At 39.8% G+C, this 21,228-nt stretch overlaps 1 protein-coding gene across 3 annotated transcripts in view; it reads right to left on the bottom strand.

The window, feature by feature from the left end:
* Nucleotides 1-21,228, bottom strand: part of LOC133640481 (prospero homeobox protein 1-like) — a 265,269-nt gene that overhangs the window by 113,481 nt on the left and 130,560 nt on the right. The window contains exons 5-6 of one of the 3 annotated variants that reach the window (XM_062033924.1): nt 18,395-18,599; nt 9,292-11,338 (exon numbers count right to left, since the gene is read on the bottom strand). In XM_062033924.1, the coding sequence (XP_061889908.1) occupies nt 9,292-11,268 (1,977 nt within the window). In that variant the 5' untranslated portion in view covers nt 11,269-11,338; nt 18,395-18,599. Of the gene's footprint in view, nt 1-9,291; nt 11,339-11,409; nt 12,264-12,903; nt 13,338-18,394; nt 18,600-21,228 lie in introns of those variants that run through there. The other 2 variants (XM_062033925.1, XM_062033926.1) reach the window with 2 other exon arrangements.

Genomic DNA, 21,228 nt, shown 5'->3' with positions numbered 1-21,228 from the left:
AAAAAAATGAAAAGGGGTCCCGCAGACCCAAACACCACACAAGGGTTAAACCTACTGACAAGGAGCTTCGATCAAGCGTAAGCAAGACCAGGTTTGATCCATAAGTTCTCATGAGGATTTACACTCGGCGCAGGCCAAGGTACACCGACTTGACGTTGTTTACGACGTGCGGCGGGCGGGGGGGGGGCGGGTGTTGCCCGCGATCGTTAAAGGCAGTGGAGTGTCCAGATGTAGCTGTAACCATAGAGAGGGAAGAAGGCGTCAGCTGCTAGATTGGATTGCCCTTGGCCTCGGGGTTACGCGGCAAAGCCAGCGAGCGCGGAACCACGCCACACCACGGCTTGGCTCCTCAAAAGACCCCGTCTACTTTGTCTGATGCGGTAAGCGGCCGGCTGAGAGGGAGCGAGTGTCTTGCCGGGGAAGGGGAAGGGGGGGCTGGCAGGCTGGTGTTACTCCATCAGGCCCGGCCAAAAGAGCAGCACTTCACTCCCCACACCACACCATCTGCTCCGAGTGGGGGTGTGTACAATGGACCCCTCAGACGCAGACACACAGCTCTTTTTCAATCAGGCAAGGTGGGATTGTTTTCTTCTTCCCCATCTCAACGTTTTTAACTTCTAAATAATTATCATACTTTTTTCCATCAATCAGGATTAGCGTCCCCTTTTTTATTTATTTTTATTTTAAAATCCTAAAAACTACCGCAGCCATAAACAGTGGACCATTAAGAAAGCCTCACATCTCCTGATGAGACATTTTCATCTCCAATTCCCTCACAGCTTGCAAATGTAATTGTGATTGGACTTAGGGGTGGCGTGCAGAGCTATTATTTTGTCATGATGGCGCGCTCGCACCAGCTGGCCCGCAGTTCGCCTTCCCCTGCACCCGGACAAGAAATCACCGCTTCCTCAACACTTCCCCGAGAGGGAAATGGCCCTGCTTCCCGTTCCCTAATTCCAGGTGTGCGGGACGAGAATATTCAGAGTTGGACGGCGGACAAAAAGTGGAAAGTGATAGCGGCCATCTGCTCGGCGACGGGTGAACTTGAACGCACCTAGCAAAATGTCCGACAAGCTGTCGCTGACCTCCGAGGCTCAGAAAGAAGCGAAGCGATTCATAAATTCGGGGGCAAAGGACGAAGAAGGGAGGCCCAAAAGAGCGGCGAATACCCGAGCTCAAATATGGCCATCAATCATTTAAAAAAAATTAAAAAAGGTGCAGATTGCTCAGCCTGTTCTTTGGTACATAGTCAGAATTAGTGTTGTATCCGATATTGTCCAACTCTTAATTACAGATACCGATATCAACCGATACCGCTATATATACAGTCGTGGAATTAACACATTGTTATGCCTAATTTGGACAACCAGGTATGGTGAAGATAAGGTCCTTTTTTTAAAAAAATTAATAAAATAAAATAAGATAAATAAATTAAAAACATTTTCTTGAATAAAAAAAGAAAGTAAAACAATATAAAAACAGTCACATAGAAACTAGTAATGAATGAAAATGAGTAAAATGAAGTGTTAAAGGTTAGTACTATTAGTGGACCAGCAGCACGCACAATCATGTGTGCTTACGGACTGTATCCCTTGCAGACTGTATTGATATATATTGATATATAATGTAGGAACCACAATATTAATAACAGAAAGAAAAAACCCCTAGGGATGTCCAATAATGGCTTTTTTGCCGACATACGATATTCCGATATTGTCCAACTCTTAATTACAGATACCGATATCAACCGATACTGATATATACAGTCGTGGAATTAACACAAATTATTATACCTAATTTGGACAACCAGGTATGGTGAAGATAAGGTCCTTTTTAAAAATAATAATAATAAAATACAATAAGATAAATAAATTAAAAACATTTTCTTGAATAAAAAAAGAAAGTAAAACAATATAAAAACAGTTACATAGAAACTAGTAATGATATATATATACAGTCGTGGAATTAACACATTATTATGCCTAATTTGGACAACCAGGTATGGTGAAGATAAGATCCTTTTTTTTTTTCAATTAATAAAATAAAATAAGATAAATAAATTAAAAACATTTTCTTGAATAAAAAAAGAAAGTAAAACAATATAAAAACAGTTACATAGAAACTAGTAATGAATGAAAATGAGTAAAATGAAGTGTTGAAGGTTAGTACTATTAGTGGAGCAGCAGCACGCACAATCATGTGTGCTTACGGACTGTATCCCTTGCAGACTGTATTGATATATATTGATATATAATGTAGGAACCACAATATTAATAACAGAAAGAAAAAACCCCTAGGGATGTCCAATAATGGCTTTTTTGCCGATATCCGATATTGTCCAACTCTTAATTACCGATACCGATATCAACCGATACTGATATATACAGTCGTGGAATTAACACATTATTATGCCTAATTTGGACAACCAGGTATGGTGAAGATAAGGTCCTTTTTTTTTTTTAATTAATAAAATAAAATAAGATAAATAAATTAAAAACATTTTCTTGAATAAAAAAGAAAGTAAAACAATATAAAAACAGTTACATAGAAACTAGTAATGAATGAAAATGAGTAAAATGAACTGTTAAAGGTTAGTACTATTAGTGGAGCAGCAGCACGCACAATCATGTGTGCTTACGGACTGTATCCCTTGCAGACTGTATTGATATATAATGTAGGAACCACAATATTAATAACAGAAAGAAAAAACCCCTCGGGATGTCCAATAATGGCTTTTTTGCCGATATACGATATTCCGATATTGTCCAACTCTTAATTACCGATACCGATATCAACCGATACTGATATATACAGTCGTGGAATTAACACATTATTATGCCTAATTTGGACAACCAGGTATGGTGAAGATAAGGTCCTTTTTTTTTTTTTAAATTAATAAAATAAAATAAGATAAATAAATTAAAAACATTTTCTTGAATAAAAAAGAAAGTAAAACAATATAAAAACAGTTACATAGAAACTAGTAATGAATGAAAATGAGTAAAATGAACTGTTAAAGGTTAGTACTATTAGAGGAGCAGCAGAACGCACAATCATGTGTGCTTACGGACTGTATCCCTTGCAGACTGTATTGATATATATTCATATATAATGTAGGAACCACAATATTGATAACAAAAAGAAAAAAACCCTAGGGATGTCCAATAATGGCTTTTTTGCCGATATACGATATTCCGATATTGTCCAACTCTTAATTACCGATACCGATATCAACCGATACTGATATATACAGTCGTGGAATTAACACATTATTATGCCTAATTTGGACAACCAGGTATGGTGAAGATAAGGTCCTTTTTTTTTTTAAATTAATAAAATAAAATAAGATAAATAAATTAAAAACATTTTCTTGAATAAAAAAGAAAGTAAAACAATATAAAAACAGTTACATAGAAACTAGTAATGAATGAAAATGAGTAAAATGAAGTGTTAAAGGTTAGTACTATTAGTGGAGCAGCAGCACGCACAATCATGTGTGCTTACGGACTGTATCCCTTGCAGACTGTATTGATATGTATTGATATATAATGTAGGAACCACAATATTAATAACAGAGAGAAACAACCCCTAGGGATGTCCAATAATGGCTTTTTTGCCGATATCCGATATTCCGATATTGTCCAACTCTTAATTACCGATACCGAAATCAACCGATACCGCTATATATACAGTCGTGGAATTAACACATTATTATGCCTAATTTGGACAACCAGGTATGGTGAAGATATGGTCCTTTTTAAAAAAAAAATTAATAAAATAAAATAAGATAAATAAATTAAAAACATTTTCTTGAATAAAAAAAGAAAGTAAAACAATATAAAAACAGTTACATACAAACTAGTAATTAATGAAAATGAGTAAAATTAACTGTTAAAGGTTAGTACTATTAGTGGACCAGCAGCACGCACAATCATGTGTGCTTACGGACTGTATCCCTTGCAGACTGTATTGATATATATTGATATATAATGTAGGAACCACAATATTAATAACAGAAAGAAAAAAACCCTAGGGATGTCCAATAATGGCTTTTTTGCCGATATACGATATTCCGATATTGTCCAACTCTTAATTACCGATACCAATATCAACCGATACAGATATATACAGTCGTGGAATTAACACAATATTATGCCTAATTTGGACAACCAGGTATGGTGACGATAAGATCCTTTTTTTTTTTAATTAATAAAATAAGATAAATTAAAAACATTTTCTTGAATAAAAAAGAAAGTAAAACAATATAAAAACAGTTACATAGGAACTAGTAATTAATGAAAATGAGTTAAACTAACTGTTAAAGATTGGTACTATTAGTGGAGCAGCAGCACGCACAATCATGTGTGCTTACGGACTGTATCCCTTGCAGACTGTATTGATATATATTGATATATAATGGAGGAACCACAATATTAATAACAACCCTTTTGTGTGAATGAGTGTAAATGGGGGAGGGAGGTTTTTTGGGTTGGTGTACTAATTGTAAGTGTATCTTGTGTTTTTTATGTTGATTTAATTAAAAAAAAACAAAAAAAAACGATACAGATAATAAAAAAAAACGATACTGATAATTTCCGATATTACATTTTAAAGCATTTATCAGCCGATAATATCGGCAGGCCGATATTATCGGACATCTCTAGTTGTAACAATACCAATATTTTGGTACCGGTACTAAAACTATTTTGATACTTTTCGGTACTTTTCTAAATAAAGGGGACCACAAAAAATGGCATTATTGGCTTTATTTTAACAAAAAAATCTTAGGGTACATTAAACATATGTTGATTATTGCAACTTAGGTCCTTAAATAAAAAAGCGAACATACAAGTCAACTTGTCTTTTAGTAGTAAGTAAACAAACAAAGGCTCTTAATTAGTCTGCTGACATATGCAGTAACATATTGTGTCATTTATACACCTATTATTTTGTACACATTATTAAGGACAAGTGGTAGAAAATGAATTATTAATCTACTTGTTCATTTACTGCTTACTTTCTGTTTTAACATGTTTTATCTACACTTCTGTTAAAATGTAATAATCACTTATTCTTCTCTTCTTTGATACTTTACATTAGTTTTGGATGATACCACAAATTTGGGTATCAATCCGATACCAAGTCGTTACAGGATCATACATTGGTCATATTCAAAGTCCTCATGTGTCCAGGGACATATTGACTGACTTTATAAACGTATTATACATTTTTTAAAAACGCAAGATGTTGTGATGCCAAAAAATATCGACGTAATCATAGATACGTGCCTGTACTTGATATTAGAGATGTCCGATAATGCCTTTTTTTGCCGATATCCCATATTGTCCAACTCTTAATTACCGATTCCGATATCAACCGATACCGATATATACAGTGGTGGAATTAACACATTATCATGCCTAATTTTGTTGTGATGCCCCGCTGGATGCATTAAACAATGTAACAAGGTTTTCCAAAATAAATCAACTCAAGTTATGGAAAAAAATGCCAACATGGCACTGCCATATTTATTATTGAAGTCACAAAGTGCATTATTTTTTATAACATGCCTCAAAACAGCAGCTTGGAATTTAGGACATGCTCGAAGGCAGGGTTGAGGTGGGGGCGGGGGGGGGGGTGCATATATTGTAGCGTCCTGGAAGAGTTAGTGCTGCAAGGGGTTCCGGGTATTTGTTCTGTTGTGTTTATGTTGTGTTACGGTGCGGATGTTCTCCCGAAATTGTGTTTGTCATTCTTGTTTGGTGTGGGTTCACAGTGTGGCGCATATTTGTAACAGTGTTAAACTTGTTTATACGGCTACCCTCAGTGTGACCTGTATGGCTGTTGACCAAGTATGCCTTGCATTCACTTGTGTGTGTGAAAAGCCGTAGATATTATGTGACTGGGCCGGCACGCAAAGGCAGTGCCTTTAAGGTTTATTGGCGCTCTGTACTTCTCCCTACGTCCATGTAGAAATAATAAATAAATAAATAATAAATAAATAAATAAATAAATAAATAAATAAATAAATAAATAAATAAATAAATAATACTAATACATTTTACTTTTTGAAACCGATACCGATAATTTCCGATATTACATTTTAAAGCATTTATCGCCCGATAATATCGGCAGTCCGATATTATCGGACATCTCAACTTGATATCATTACAGTGGATGTCAGGTGTAGATCCACCTATGGCGTGTATTTACATTATGATGCCGGGGAGCTATGGTGTGTAGTGAAGCATGTTTAGCCATTCCTCGTCCTGCAAGAATCTTACTTTATTCGTCGCCATGGAGACGAGGATTAGTGATTTACAAGTAGCTAAAACACTGTGGATGGATGTTAGCCGCTAGCTAGCTAGCCATGTCTTAAAGCACCTCTTCCTGAGGGCGTTTCAGTGTAATAACTTCACCTTTATTGTCAGTTTTTAAGCCAAAATGCGTCCGCACTGTGTCTGCTTGTAAGTACTCTGTGATTGTGCGCTGCCGAACATGCTCCTCTGCTGGTAAAACCAGCAATGTCACGACGTGACGACGACGCGGGGGCGGGACTGGTTCGTTTCAGAGGCGATATAGTACCGAAAATGATCGATTAGTATGGCGGTACTATACTAATATTGGTATACCGTACAACCCTAGTCAGAATATATAAAAGCGAGCCAGCATCTGGCGTGCAGGCTTGTTTGTTTTCTACTTCCTTCCCGTCCGCCTCTCTCTCTCTCTCTCTCTGTTTTGCTTTTCATCCCTCCATCGGGAGCCCGCAAAAGCAAAGGATTATGGATCTCTGCAAAGCGTTCACCCTTGGGTCAGAAGACAAGACAAGGCGAGGTAATGAAAGATAAACAGCTAGCTGCAAACACCTGTTAACGTCCGCTTCAAAAGAAAAGACGGGGAGGGGGAGGGAGGGGCGTTTGCGGGGAGGGAAAACCAAAAAAAAAAAAAAAAAAGTATTTGGCTGCCAAGCAACCGTGGAAGGGCCCCCCGGGCTGTTGACAGATCTTTATGAAATGAGAAAAAAAAAGGAGAAATGACAATGATTGTGGGCTTTTTACGATACGAGGAGCGTAAGAGAAAACACAAGCGCTCATAAAGAAAAAAAACACATCTCGGCCGAGTCCTCAGGCGAACCTCGGCGACAAGCACCGAGCAAAGCGCACAAAACGAGGCCTCGTTGGCTTTAAATAAACAACAGGTATGAAATGAATGTCAATGACTCAGAGCTTTCTGAGGACAACCCAGGGCATGAATCAAATTTTCATGAGGGTTAAAAGGGTGTTGAATAGTTGGGGGACTAAGGAGGTATATGGAAAAAAAAAAGGAGGAGGGAGTTTAAGCTATTAGCCTCAGTCTCTGAGGGATTCAATGTGAGCCTCCCATAGGGCAAGGTTTCTTTAGGCCCAGGGCACCCCGGGGGTTAAACTATAAGCGAGGATGTATAACACTATTGTGTGCCAAGTTCTAGGATGCCATCTACCTTCTTGTTCTTAAAGGACATTTTTTTTTTTCCCCCCACAAAAGCAATTGGGGCAGAAAATGTCACGGGGATCTAATCTGTCTGAGTAAGCGATATGAGATAAGAAAGCTTTTAAAGCACTCAAGCTGGAAGACGGAAGAAAAGGCTGTGCGGGAGAAGGTAAGGGATGTAAAAATAAATACAACAAGGCTGCGCCGTGGAGATGATGACAGCAGTGGGAGGAGAAGTGATTCATCCACAGTTTCTTAGGATGCTTTTTACACAAAAAAAACAACAACTCCTGGAGCTGGGGAATGCACACCTGTCTCTTTGAAATCTATAAACCCCGTTTCCATATGAGTTGGGAAATTGTGTTAGATGTAAATATAAACGGAATACAATGATTTGCAAATCCTTTTCAACCCATATTCAGTTGAATGCACTACAAAGACAACGTATAAAGGGCATGTTCACCACTGTGTTACATGGCCTTTCCTTTTAACAACACTCAGTAAAGGTTTGGGAACTGAGGAGACACATTTTTGAAGCTTCTCAGGTGGAATTCTTTCCCATTCTTGCTTGATGTACAGCTTAAGTTGTTCAACAGTCCGGGGGTCTCCCTTGTGCTATTTTAGGTGCCACACATTTTCAATGGGAGACAGGTCTGGACTACAGGCAGGCCAGTCTAGTACCCGCACTCTTTTACTATGAAGCCGCGTTGATGTAACACGTGGCTTGGCATTGTCTTGCTGAAATAAGCAGGGGCGTCCATGGTAACGTTGCTTGGATGGCAACATATGTTGCTCCAAAAGCTGTATGTACCTTTCAGCATTAATGGTGCCTTCACAGATGTGTAAGTTACCCATGTCTTGGGCACTAATACACCCCCATACCATCACACATGCTGGCTTTACACTTTGCGCCTAGAACAATCCGGATGGTTCTTTTCCTCGACGTCCACAGTTTCCAAAAACAATTTGAAATGTGGACTCGTCAGACCACAGAACACTTTTCCACTTTGTATCAGTCCATCTTAGATGAGCTCAGGCCCAGCGAAGCCGACGGCGTTTCTGGGTGTTGTTGATAAACGGTTTTCGCCTTGCATAGTAGAGTTTTAACTTGCACTTACAGATGTAGCGACCAACTGTAGTTACTGACAGTGGGTTTCTGAAGTGTTCCTGAGCCCATGTGGTGATATCCTTTACACACTGATGTCGCTTGTTGATGCAGTACAGCCTGAGGGATGGAAGGTCACGGGCTTAGCTGCTTACGTGCAGTGATTTCTCCAGATTCTCTGAACCCTTTGATGATATTACGGAGCGTAGATGGTGAAATCCCTAAATTCCTTGCAATAGCTGCTTGAGAAAGGTTTTTCTTAAACTGTTCAACAATTTGCTCAGGCATTTGTTGACAAAGTGGTGACCCTCGCCCCATCCTTGTTTGTGAATGACTGAGCATTTCATGGAATCTACTTTTATACCCAATCATGGCACCCACCTGTTCCCAATTTGCCTGTTCACCTGTGGGATGTTCCAAATAAGTGTTTGATGAGCATTCCTCAACTTTATCAGTATTTATTGCCACCTTTCCCAACTTCTTTGTCACGTGTTGCTGGCATCAAATTCTAAAGTTAATGATTATTTGCAACAAAAAAAATTTTTTTCTCAGTTTGAACATCAAATATGTTGTCTTTGTAGCATATTCAACTGAATATGGCTTGAAAATGATTTGCAAATCATTGTATTCTGTTTATATTTACATCTAACACCATTTCCCAACTCATATGGAAACGGGGTTTGTACCTTTAACTCACCCTCACTTTGAAAGGATACATTGCTGCCTGAGTATGGCGAGATGTCAGCCATGTCTTGGAGGTCGCCGCACTCGGACTTGATGAGCGAGAGGGAGAGGGCCTCCGCCGTGCTGCCGGGGTGCGCTGGCGAACAGGAGCGGTGGTGGTGCCCCAGGTGGTGCCCGGATGCCATCTTGGTCCTCAGGCTGGTGGTCTCCCGGGAAAGGTCCATGGAGTCTGGCGAGGAGCGCTCCTTGCCCAGGTAGCCGCCTGTGGGTGGGCCCAGGGGACTCTGGAAAGGGTAGCCCATGAGAGGCAGGGGGAACGGGTGTCGGAAGGATGGGGGGCTGAAGCCCATGGAGGCAGAAAGTGAAGAGGGGTGAAGAGACGGGTGGTGGTGACCACCGTGGGCGCCCACAGCGGAGGACTGGTGGTGGTGGTGGTGGTGCTCACTGGGCGTCTTTCTCACGACTAATGGCAGCGCCTCGGTTTGGTCGTTGGCGGCGCCGGGAATGCCGGGGATGCCGGTGAAGGAGTCTAGCGGGTTAGGAATGATGACATCGCCAAAGCACTGCAGCCTCTGGTTGGTGGTGTGGAAGTTGGGGTTGTCCCCATTGACCACGGTGGAGAACCTCTCAGGCGGTAAAGAAAGCGGGGGGAAAGCCTGCTGGGGTGTAGGGCGTGGAGGCTTGGCAAACACCTTCACCACCGTGTCCACCACCTGTGTCATCGCCGAGTTAAGCTCCTGCTTCAAAGTCTCCGCCAGCTGTTTACCTTCCGCGTGCACGGAGGCGCCTGCACCCGCCTGCCCTTTGCTCCGGCCGACTCCGTCTCGCCTCGGCTTCTCTCTTTCCCCCAGCAGAGCCTGCTCTTGAAGCAACGCCCGGGCCCGATCCAGGAAGTGGCCCGGGTCCAAGTCTGACATCTCGTTGTCAGAACGCAGGTCGTCGCCGCCATTGTCGGACCTCACCGGGCTGTCCTCGGACAGGTTTCCCATGTCGTTGTGCAGGTCGTTGTGTTCCGAGTCGTCTGTGGAGTCGTAGATCTGGAAGAACTTCTCCTGGAGCTGGCGCAGCTGCTTCTGCATGTCCTCCAGCTGCAGCTTGAGTTGTCTCCGCTCCTCCTGCTTCTGCTCCTTCCTTTGACACACCAGCTGGGTGAAGCTCTGCTGCTGCTGCTGGGGCAGACGCTGCTTGCGCTTATTCTCCCGACTGCCGCCGCCGCCGCACGCCTCGCCCGCCCGGGGGCTGCCGGGGGTCTGCCGCTGAGACTGCGGCGGCGGCGGCGGGCACTCCAGATCCATTTCCCGCTCCCGCTCCATGTCGTGGTCGCGCTCGTGGCGAGAGGACGCCGGCAGCACCACGCTCGGGGAGTGGCTCATGCCGCGGATGATGTTCTCCACGCGGGCTCGCTTGGCGCGCAGGTGCTCGTCGTTCAGACGCTCCAGGTCAAAGGCCCCCAGGCCGGGGGGCCGGCCGAAAGGGGACAAACATTCCTGAGGGCTGCTTTCTTGGGAAGAATTGCTGCAGGCGTCTTCTTGGTGTGCATCTGAGCTTGTGGTGGAGAGCCCGGATCCAGGGAAGCTGCTGTCCACCCTTTCGCCTCGATCCCCTCTTTCCGGCCCCCCGCCATTTTTAGCCAGGTTATTCTTCAGCAGCTGGGAGATGATGGTCGTGCCCGGGAAGGGCATCATGGCGTCCTCGTACGAGTTGGCCCGCTTCAGGAGCTTCCGCAGCACGTTGGACTTGGACTCGTTGTCGCCGGCCGACCCGACGCCGGGCCCCCCGTGCGGCTGCACCACAGAGCACTCCATGGAGTCGGCGTCCGACCCGTGGTGAGAGTGGGCACTCAGGGAGTTCATGGCACTAAAAATGGCTGCTTTGGCGCGCGCAATGTTATCAGTGGTCGCTGTCGCTGCGGCGGAGACGGCGCTGCCCACGGTCCTCTTCACGCCAATGTCCACACGTCTTCGCTTGGTCTGTCTGTTCAGGAGGGAGTCGCTGTCATGGTCCGGCATCACGGGCTGCTGCTATTGGGCCATCTCCCACAAAAGCAGTCCGTCTCCGGGGTCAAAGCCTCTGAGGAACCTGCGCAAGGGAAGGGATCAAATACATTAGAGTGAGGGACAACTGTAAAAAAAAAAAAATAAATAAAATACCTGAAAGCAGGAGACACCGAGGCTTGGATATAAAGTACACACTGATAGCGACCAGGCGCGTTCCCCCCTTCGCCGATTTGATAGTGAAATAGACCAATGACGGTGGCTTATGGGAAATGGGAACTAGGCCTTCGCCTCGACATTCCGGGGCAAAGTCCTACATTTTATCCCGTCCCCTGTTACACGGCGCGTGACACTGAACCAGTTCCCACGCAACACAAAGCAGCATAAAATTATGATAATGACTTAAGTACTTGTCCTCATTTCCATGTTCGTGTCAGCCAACATAGGCGCTATTAATTGGACGGACCGTATTAAAAGAGACGGGGTTAAGATTCCAGCTTCCTTTTCAACATCATTTGGTACCTTCCGCCAACTATTCTTTTACTCTTGTGCGTCCGCGTGAGTCAATAAGGTGACAATGACGCGTGAAGGGAAAAAGCAAAAAAATAGGCCAATTGATTTCGGTCGCCAGCCTGTGCGTCTTTTTGGGTTTTGTTTCATTTGTCTTTTCATCTGGCAAGGGCACTTAATTCTGCTCAAATGAATAGGTCGCACGGGTCAAACTGCAGCAAGAAGCGACTTAAAAGCGCTCTTGCCTAAAAAAATAAAATAAAAAATAAATTGCTTGATGGCAATTTTAAATGACAGGAAATGTTTTTTTTTTAACTAAATAGAAACAACAATTTTTAAGTGCTCCTTTTTAAAAAAAAATACATTGTGTCGGTGCAATTGCTTTAATACACTCACATTAATTTGACTTGACTTGAGTAAAAAATAAGAGTTTTAACCTAACATAAATGATACACAACATTTTCAAGAAAGAAGTTGTGTCCGACAAAAAGACACAACATTAATAACCGACAATAAACAACATATTTCCAGACGGGAGAAAGGGGTTAAGTGAAGACCCCCCCCCCCCCCCCTCCCTATTTAAAAATAGAGTACTTTTTGCAAAGTAAAGCTTTGGATTTTGTCCCAGCATGCACTTCTTTGACATTAGTATTAAAACAGCTCAGACAGGAGATATAGAGAAGCTTCTCTAAAGGAGACACACACAAAAAAAAAACACAAAAAAAACTTGATCACCACCAGGAGCTTTTAAACAATGAGCTGGAAATAGTCACCGTGCACTACTAGCACCTGTCTTTTGGGACCTAGCACCTGTCTCTGTGCACACACACACACACACACACACACACACACACACGGTCATCAAACTTTCTATTACAAAAAGCTTCAGATTAGTGACATTTTTGCCAAAAATAAAACAATGTAGGAAAATATTATTGACAACACAACTTACTTGCAACGTGCAAAAACGAAACAAGTTTACCAAAATAAAAGCACCAAAGCAATAAAATATGTTGATTCATGCCTAACGCGGACTATTTTTACCGCGTTAACGTTCGTTTTATTTTTTTTTAGTTTTAAAGTTGTTTTTTTTCTGACCGCCCACCGCGCACATGCAGAGGGGAGGCATCGCTCACTTACCCCGCAGTTGGTGCTGATGACGAGAAGAAGAAGGAGGAGGAGGACGAGGTGATCCACTTTTAAATTATTTAAAAAAAAAAAAAAAGAAAACAAAAAAAAAGAAGAATAGATCGCCGTCTTGGATAAATCTGGAATTTAAAAAAAAAAAAACGCCTGGAAGATGCGATTTAATTTTTTTTTTTTTTTTTTTTTTTTTTACGCACCGGCTGTCTTCATCTGCCGCCAAGCGGGAAGCACAAAGAGTGAGAGAGCTCCGGAGAACATGAGCGGGAGAGAGAGAGAGAGGGATGCAGAGTGGCGTGCTCCTCCCCGGCCGCTACAACAGATCCCACTTGAAGACGCGGCTGAAGGAAGCAGGAAGACGCCAGCGCGTCACGGCCGACGGACGCGTGATGTAACCGTGGCAGCGCACCAATAAGAGCGGCGCGGCTCCCCCCCCCACCTCCACCCCCACCCCCCCATCATGCCTTCCAGCCTGCAGGACATCCACGCACTGAACTTGAGCCGCGGGACCACTGTGGGACCCCCCCCCCATTACACCCCCCCCCCTCTTTTCCTCACACCCCCGCCCTGCTGAAAAAAAAAAAGAATTCAAACCATTTTCTTCCGTCACAGTAAGAATCATACACTTTTTTTTATTTTTTAAATATTGATTTAACACTCATTTTTATTTCGATGTTTGTGCTTGTTCGTTCGTACTTAGACTGCTGCTTCAAAAATGTGGAATTATCTCGATCCATGTGCACGTCGATGTATTCGAATAAGAAATGAACGCGTTTATCTGAAGCCGTGAACGCACCATGTTTCAGTTGTTGTTTTTATTAGCGTCATTTTTGTTTCGCTTTTAGCTCCAAAATGGAACTAGCATATTAAATGTAGGATTTTGCATGTCGATATTAACAACAGGTGGAATTCCTATTCGCGATATTGCGCCATTTAAAATATAACGGACTTATTATTAGTATATAAAGAAGAGTCATTCACATTTTGCGAAAACATGTTTTTGTTTTCCCCAAGCGTTTTTTTTTAAATTTTTTAAGTAAAATATTGTGTGTGTGTGTGTGTGTGTATATATATATATATATATATATATATATATATATATATATATATATATATATATATATATATATATGGATATGTGCATGGATATATACATATATATCTTTTTTTTAAATCTTTTTTTTACTATTTATATTACTAAATTATTGCATATATACATACATATCTTCTTTTTTTTAAAATCTTTTTTTACTATTTATATTACTAAATTATTGCATATATACATATATATAGATACATATCTTCTTTTTTAAATCTTTTTTTACTATTTATATTACAAAATTATTGTATATATACATATATATATAGATACATATCTTCTTTTTTAAAATCTTTTTTTACTATTTATATTACTAAATTATTGCATATATACATATATATAGATACATATCTTCTTTTGTATCTTTTTTTACTATTTATATTACTAAATTATTGCATATATACATATATATAGATACATATCTTCTTTTGTATCTTTTTTTACTATTTATATTACTAAATTATTGTATATATACATATATATAGATACATATGTTCTTTTTTACTATTCATATTACTAAATTATTGTATATATACATATATATAGATACATATCTTCTTTTTTTAATCTTTTTTTACTATTTATATTACTAAATTATTGCATATATACATATATATAGATACATATCTTCTTTTTTATCTTTTTTTACTATTTATATTACTAAATTATTGTATATATACATATATATAGATACATATGTTCTTTTTTACTATTCATATTACTAAATTATTGCATATATATCTTCTTTTTTTAAATCTTTTTTTTTTAACTATTTATATTACTAAATTATTGTGAATCTGCTCCAATTTCGTTGTTCTTTGAACCTGCTCACTGTAATAATGACAATAAAACTCTATTCTATTCTATTCTATTACCAAGTCAGCAAGCACACTTTATTTTTCCTCTCTCTGGCTCAGTCCCCTAAAACCGGCCCTGCGTCATTCCCAGTTCTTCCCATCCTCTCCCTCGGGTGCACTTTTTGGAACAAAACGAAAAATTAAAGCTGGGTTTGTTTTTTTTTGTTATTAAAAAAAAAAAAAAAAAAAAAAAAAAAAGTTGGTGTTTCTAACTCGACCTACAGGTGGATTTATTTTCAAAGTTATTATGGGCCGCAGCTGATGAAATGTGAATTGAAGGGACTGACATATTTATTAGAAATTGGCCCAACAGTGAAAGAAAAAAAAAAAAAGAAAAAAGAAAAAAGGGCAGGCCGGGGAAACAATATTGCTCCCAGAGGTATAGCTGCCATTTTATTCCATCATTCATATTAAACATGATATTATTCGATCCCTGCTTTTTTTATGCGTAACATTGTTGACATTATTTGTCCCGTTTTTTTTTTATCCTCTAGACTATTGTATTAGCGGAGTGTGCGCACGCATGTGTGTGCTTAAAAGCTGTTTTGTTCCGGAGAGGTCTTTGGGTCCCAGAATGAAAAGGTTCGGGGAGGATGATGAGGACGAAGAGTAGGCGTCTGAGTCCTTATTGGACGACGTGTCCACCACTTCATTTTTTTTTTTTTTAAAACACCACAAAAATCCTCCACTTAAGCCCCGCAACGTGGAATCTACAATCCAACACAAGAGCTGCAGAATGAACCAACAAAATATTACCTACATTAATAATAATACAAACAAACTACACCAATAATAACACTTTTTATGACGGTGGCAATCCAGAAATGAGCATTATTTGATTGTGCACTTTAACAAGGGTGTTAAAACAAATAATGTTATTTCTTGGCAGTGGGAGCTGGCAGAGTGGACGTGGGCCTCCGTGACCCACATCCAGTGTTTGTTTTTTTTCTGGGCTATACAACTATAGTGGTGATTATGGCGTGCGTGCGTGCGTGCGTGTTATGGCCTGTTTTATGCGCTCATTCAAATATGCCGTATTTGCATGCTCCCGTTGGAGAAAAAACACATGAGCGCATATTAGAACAGTTACGGTAAAACAAACAAAAACAAAAAACAACAACTCCAATTTATATTGAAGGTTGTTTTTTTTTTTTTTTTAATTAAAGATGCGCGTTTTATTTCTAACCATTAAAAAAATATATATTAGTAATATTAGAAAAATATAAAAACGCTTCATTTAAAAGGAGAAATGTTTGAGTGGAATTCTGCGGAGGCGCGCTTTTTTCCGCGCGTACACGTCGCCTCCAGCGCACACGTGCCAGCTTTACGCGGCCGGAAGTATAAGACTACATTACGTCATTGGACAAAAAAACAAAAAAACAAGAGCGGGTGTCAGTGACATAAAGGCGTGGACTTAGTCAAAGTCAAACACCCCCCTCGGCGTCTCATGTGCGTGGGTTTTTTTTCCTTCTCTTCTTTATCTCTCACACGGGAGGGACGTGCGCATGCGTGGTGTTTGGGGGGGGGGGGGGGGGGGATACAAAGTTTGCTCAAGGATGACCTCTCACCTGTCAACATGACTTTACACAAACTATGTTGTTCAACTGTATTGCTCTCATCTAATCCAGCATTTAACTAGAATGTTCTACAAACCCCGTTTCCATATGAGTTGGGAAATGGTGTTAGATGTAAATATAAACGGAATACAATGATTTGCAAATCCTTTTCAAGCCATATTCACTTGAATGCACTACAAAGACAACATATTTGATGTTCAAACTCATAAACTTTATTATTTTTTTGGCAAATAATAATTAACTTAGAATTTCACGGCTGCAACACGTGGCAAAGTAGTTGGGAAAGGGCATGTTCACCACTGTGTTACATGGCCTTTCCTTTTAACAACACTCAGTAAAGGTTTGGGAACTGAGGAGACACATTTTTGAAGCTTCTCAGGTGGAATTCTTTCCCATTCTTGCTTGATGTACAGCTTAAGTTGTTCAACAGTCCGGGGGTCTCCCTTCTGCTATTTTAGGTGCCACACATTTTCAATGGGAGACAGGTCTGGACTACAGGCAGGCCAGTCTAGTACCCGCACTCTTTTACTATGAAGCCACGTTGATGTAACACGTGGCTTGGCATTGTCTTGCTGAAATAAGCAGGGGCGTCCATGGTAATGTTGCTCCAAAAGCTGTATGTACCTTTCAGCATTAATGGTGCCTTCACAGATGTGTAAGTTACCCATGTCTTGGGCACTAATACACCCCCATACCATCACACATGCTGGCTTTTACACTTTGCGCCTAGAACAATCCGGATGCTTCTTTTCCTCTTTGGTCCGGAGGACACGACGTCCACAGTTTCCAAAAACAATTTGAAATGTGGACTCGTCAGACCACAGAACACTTTTCCACTTTGTATCAGTGCATCTTAGATGAGCTCAGGCCCAGCGAAGCCGACGGCGTTTCTGGGTGTTGTTGATAAACGGTTTTCGCCTTGCATAGGAGAGTTTTAACTTGCACTTACAGATGTAGCGACCGACTGTAGTTACTGACAGTGGGCTTCTGAAGTGTTCCTGAGCCCATGTGGTGATATCCTTTACAGACAGATGTCGCTTGTTTAAGCAGTACAGCCTGAGGGATGGAAGGTCACGGGCTTAGCTGCTGATGGTGAAATCCCTAAATTCCTTGCAATAGCTGGTTGAGAAAGGTTGTTCTTAAACTGTTCAACAATTTGCTCAGGCATTTGTTGACAAAGTGGTGACCCTCGCCCCATCCTTGTTTGTGAATGACTGAGCATTTCATGGAATCTACTTTTATACCCAATCATGGCACCCACCGGTTCCCAATTTGCCTGTTCACCTGTGGGATGTTCCAAATAAGTGTTTGATGAGCATTCCTCAACTTTATCAGTATTTATTGCCACCTTTCTTAACTTCTTTGTCACGTGTTGCTGCCATCAAATTCTAAAGTTAATGATTATTTGCCAAAAAAAAAAAGTTTATGAGTTTGACCATCAAATATGTTGTCTTTGTAGCATATTCAACTGAATATGGGTTGAAAAAGATTTGCAAATCATTGTATTCCGTTTATATTTACATCTAACACCATTTCCCAACTCATATGGAAACGGGGTTTGTAATTGTGTGCAAATGTGCAAAATGATGAAAAGCGGGAATGACCACAAAATAGCAGCAGTGTACTGACGATTGTACACATCTCTGTCCTTATTGAAATAACAACCAATACAACTTCTTTTTACACTTGAACGGACTGTTCAAATGTGACTTAAAGCCTCCTCTGTACAGGTGCAGTTTTTGACCCCGGAACGGACTATTGTTTACATTAATTTTTTCCTACGGAGAGAATGTTGTCATCCCAAATGTGCTTGAAATGAGGCACAACTCATGTTCAATGGCGCTGTGAGGAGACAATTACAATCAGGGATGAGTTGGCGTGCTGAGTATCCATACATTAAAGCACCTCTCCTCCCCGCGTACGTTGTAGTGCTCTGCCTGCAACACATGGCGTACCTGTTGGCACCCTCTTGTCCGGCCCGTGCGGCGCTCGTGACCTCTGACCTCCCCCGACACCGTCCCGGCTGTCTGTGCTCGTGCGCGGCCTTTCGCTCGTGACCTGTCGTGACCCCTCGCTGACCTTTTCGCTCAAGGGTCGGGGCGCCTAAGGGGAGGGCAGGGGGAGGTCAGAGCTATCATCCAATAGGCTTGCGTGTAGAGGCTGCAATCGCAAGACATGTATGGGATTATTACATGCATTTATAGACATAATTAGTGGTAGAAATACAATCCTTCAATGACAGAGTATATCAAATGCCTTATAGCAGTGGTCCCCAACCACCGGGCCATGGCCCGGTACCGGTCCGCACAAGAAATTTAAAGATACACTTACAAATAGTGCACCAACCCAAAAAACCTCCCTCCCCCATTCACACTCATTCACACAAAAGGGTTGTTTCTTTCTGTTATTAATATTCTGGTTCCTACATTATATATCAATACAGTCTGCAGGGATACAGTCCGTAAGCACACATGATTGTATTTTTTTATGACAAAAAAAACCCCCAAAAAAACATATTGGGGGGGGGGAAATTACGTATTTTTGGGCATGTTTGAAAAAATAATTAGAAAAAAAAGATGTATTTTTGGCTTGTTTGAAAAAAAAATTAGGACAATTTTGGGGGAAAAAAATTAAAATTTTGGTTTGTTTGAAAAATATTTTAGCACAAAATTGGGAAAAAATTACGTATTTTTAGCTGGTTAGAAAAATAATCGGGGGGAAAAAAAAGTACGTGTTTTTGGCTTCTTTGAAAAATATTTTAGGACGACATCGGGGGAAAAAATGACGTATTTTGGTTTGTTTGAAAAATATTTGGACAATATTGTGAAAAAAAATGACGTATTTTTGGCTTGTTTGAAAAATATTTTAGTACAAAATTGGGGGAAAAAATGACGTATTTTTGGCTTGTTTGAAAAATATTTTAGGATAATATTGGGGGGGAAAAATGACATATTTTTGGCTTGTTTGAAAAATATTTTAGTACAAAATTGGGAAAAAAATGACGTATTTTTGGCTTGTTTGAAAAATATTTTAGGATAATATTGGGGGGAAAAATGACATATTTTTGGTTTGTTTGAAAAATATTTTGGACAATATTGTGAAAAAAAATGACGTATTTTTGGCTTGTTTGAAAAATATTTTAGTACAAAATTGGGGGGAAAAATGACGTATTTTTGGCTTGTTTGAAAAATATTTTAGGATAATATTGGGGGAAAAATGACAAATTTTTGGCTTGTTTGAAAAATATTTTAGGACAATAATGGGGGGGAAAAATGACGTATTTTTGGGCTTGTTTGAAAAATAATTTGAAAAAAAAAGACATTTTTGGCCTGTTTGAAAAATATTTTAGGACAATATTGGGAAAAAAATAACATATTTTTGGTTGGTTTGAAAAATATTTTAGGACAATATTGGGGAAAATAAGTTACGAAGAATACTTGGCTTGTCTGAAAAATATTTGAGGACAATATAATACAAATTCAACAATAACCACTCGACATCCGTTGCTTTCGGTCTCCCCTAGAGGGGGGGGGGGTTACCCACATATGCGGTCCTCTCCAAGGTTTCTCATAGTCATTCACCGACGTCCCACTGGGGTGAGTTTTTCCTTGCCCGTATGTGGGCTCTGTACCGAGGATGTCGTTGTGGCTTGTACAGCCCTTTGAGACACTTGTGATTTAGGGCTATATAAATAAACATTGATTGATTGATTGATTGATATTGGGGGGGGGGAATTATGTATTTTTGGGCATGTTTGAAAAATAATTAGAAAAAAAAGATGTATTTTTGGCTTGTTTGAAAAAAAATTTAGGACAATTTTGGGGGGAAAAAATTAAAATTTTGGTTTGTTTGAAAAATATTTTAGCACAAAATTGGGAAAAAATTACGTATTTTTAGCTGGTTAGAAAAATAATCGGGGAAAAAAAAATTACGTGTTTTTGGCTTGTTTGAAAAAATATTTTAGGACGACATTGGGGGAAAAAATGACGTATTTTGGTTTGTTTGAAAAATATTTTGGACAATATTGTGAAAAAAATGACGTATTTTTGGCTTGTTTGAAAAATATTTTAGTACAAAATTGGGGAAAAAATGACGTATTTTTGGCTTGTTTGAAAAATATTTTAGGATAATATTGGGGGGAAAAGACGTATTTTTAGCTTGTTAGAAAAATAATCGGGGAAAAAAAATGACGTATTTTTGGCTTGTTTGAAAAATATTTTAGGACGACACTGGGGGGGAAAATGACGTATTTTGGTTTGTTTGAAAAATATTTCAGCACAAAATTGTGAAAAAATTGACGTATTTTTGGCTTGTTTGAAAAATATTTTAGGACAATATTGTGAAAAAAAATGACATATTTTTGGCTTGTTTGAAAAATATTTTAGCACAAAATTGGGGAAAAAATGACGTATTTTTGGCTTGTTTGAAAAATATTTTAGGACAATATTGGTAGGAAAAATTACATATTTTTGGCTTGTTTGAAAAATATTTTAGGACAATATTGGGGAAAAAAGACGTATTTTTAGCTTGTTAGAAAAATAATCGGGGAAAAAAAATGACGTATTTTTGGTTTGTTTGAAAAATATTTCAGCACAAAATTGGGAAAAAACTGACATATTTTTGGCTTGTTTGAAAAATATTTTAGGACAATATTGTGAAAAAAAATGACATATTTTTGGCTTGTTTGAAAAATATTTTAGCACAAAATTGGGAAAAAAATGAAGTATTTTTGGCTTGTTTGAAAAATATTTTAGGACAATATTGGGGGCAAAAATGACATATTTTTATG

The sequence above is a fragment of the Entelurus aequoreus genome, linkage group LG23 (genome assembly GCF_033978785.1).
Source record: "Entelurus aequoreus isolate RoL-2023_Sb linkage group LG23, RoL_Eaeq_v1.1, whole genome shotgun sequence".
In the NCBI taxonomy this organism is placed as follows: domain Eukaryota; kingdom Metazoa; phylum Chordata; class Actinopteri; order Syngnathiformes; family Syngnathidae; genus Entelurus; species Entelurus aequoreus.
This window is presented reverse-complemented; position numbering and strand designations above follow the sequence as displayed.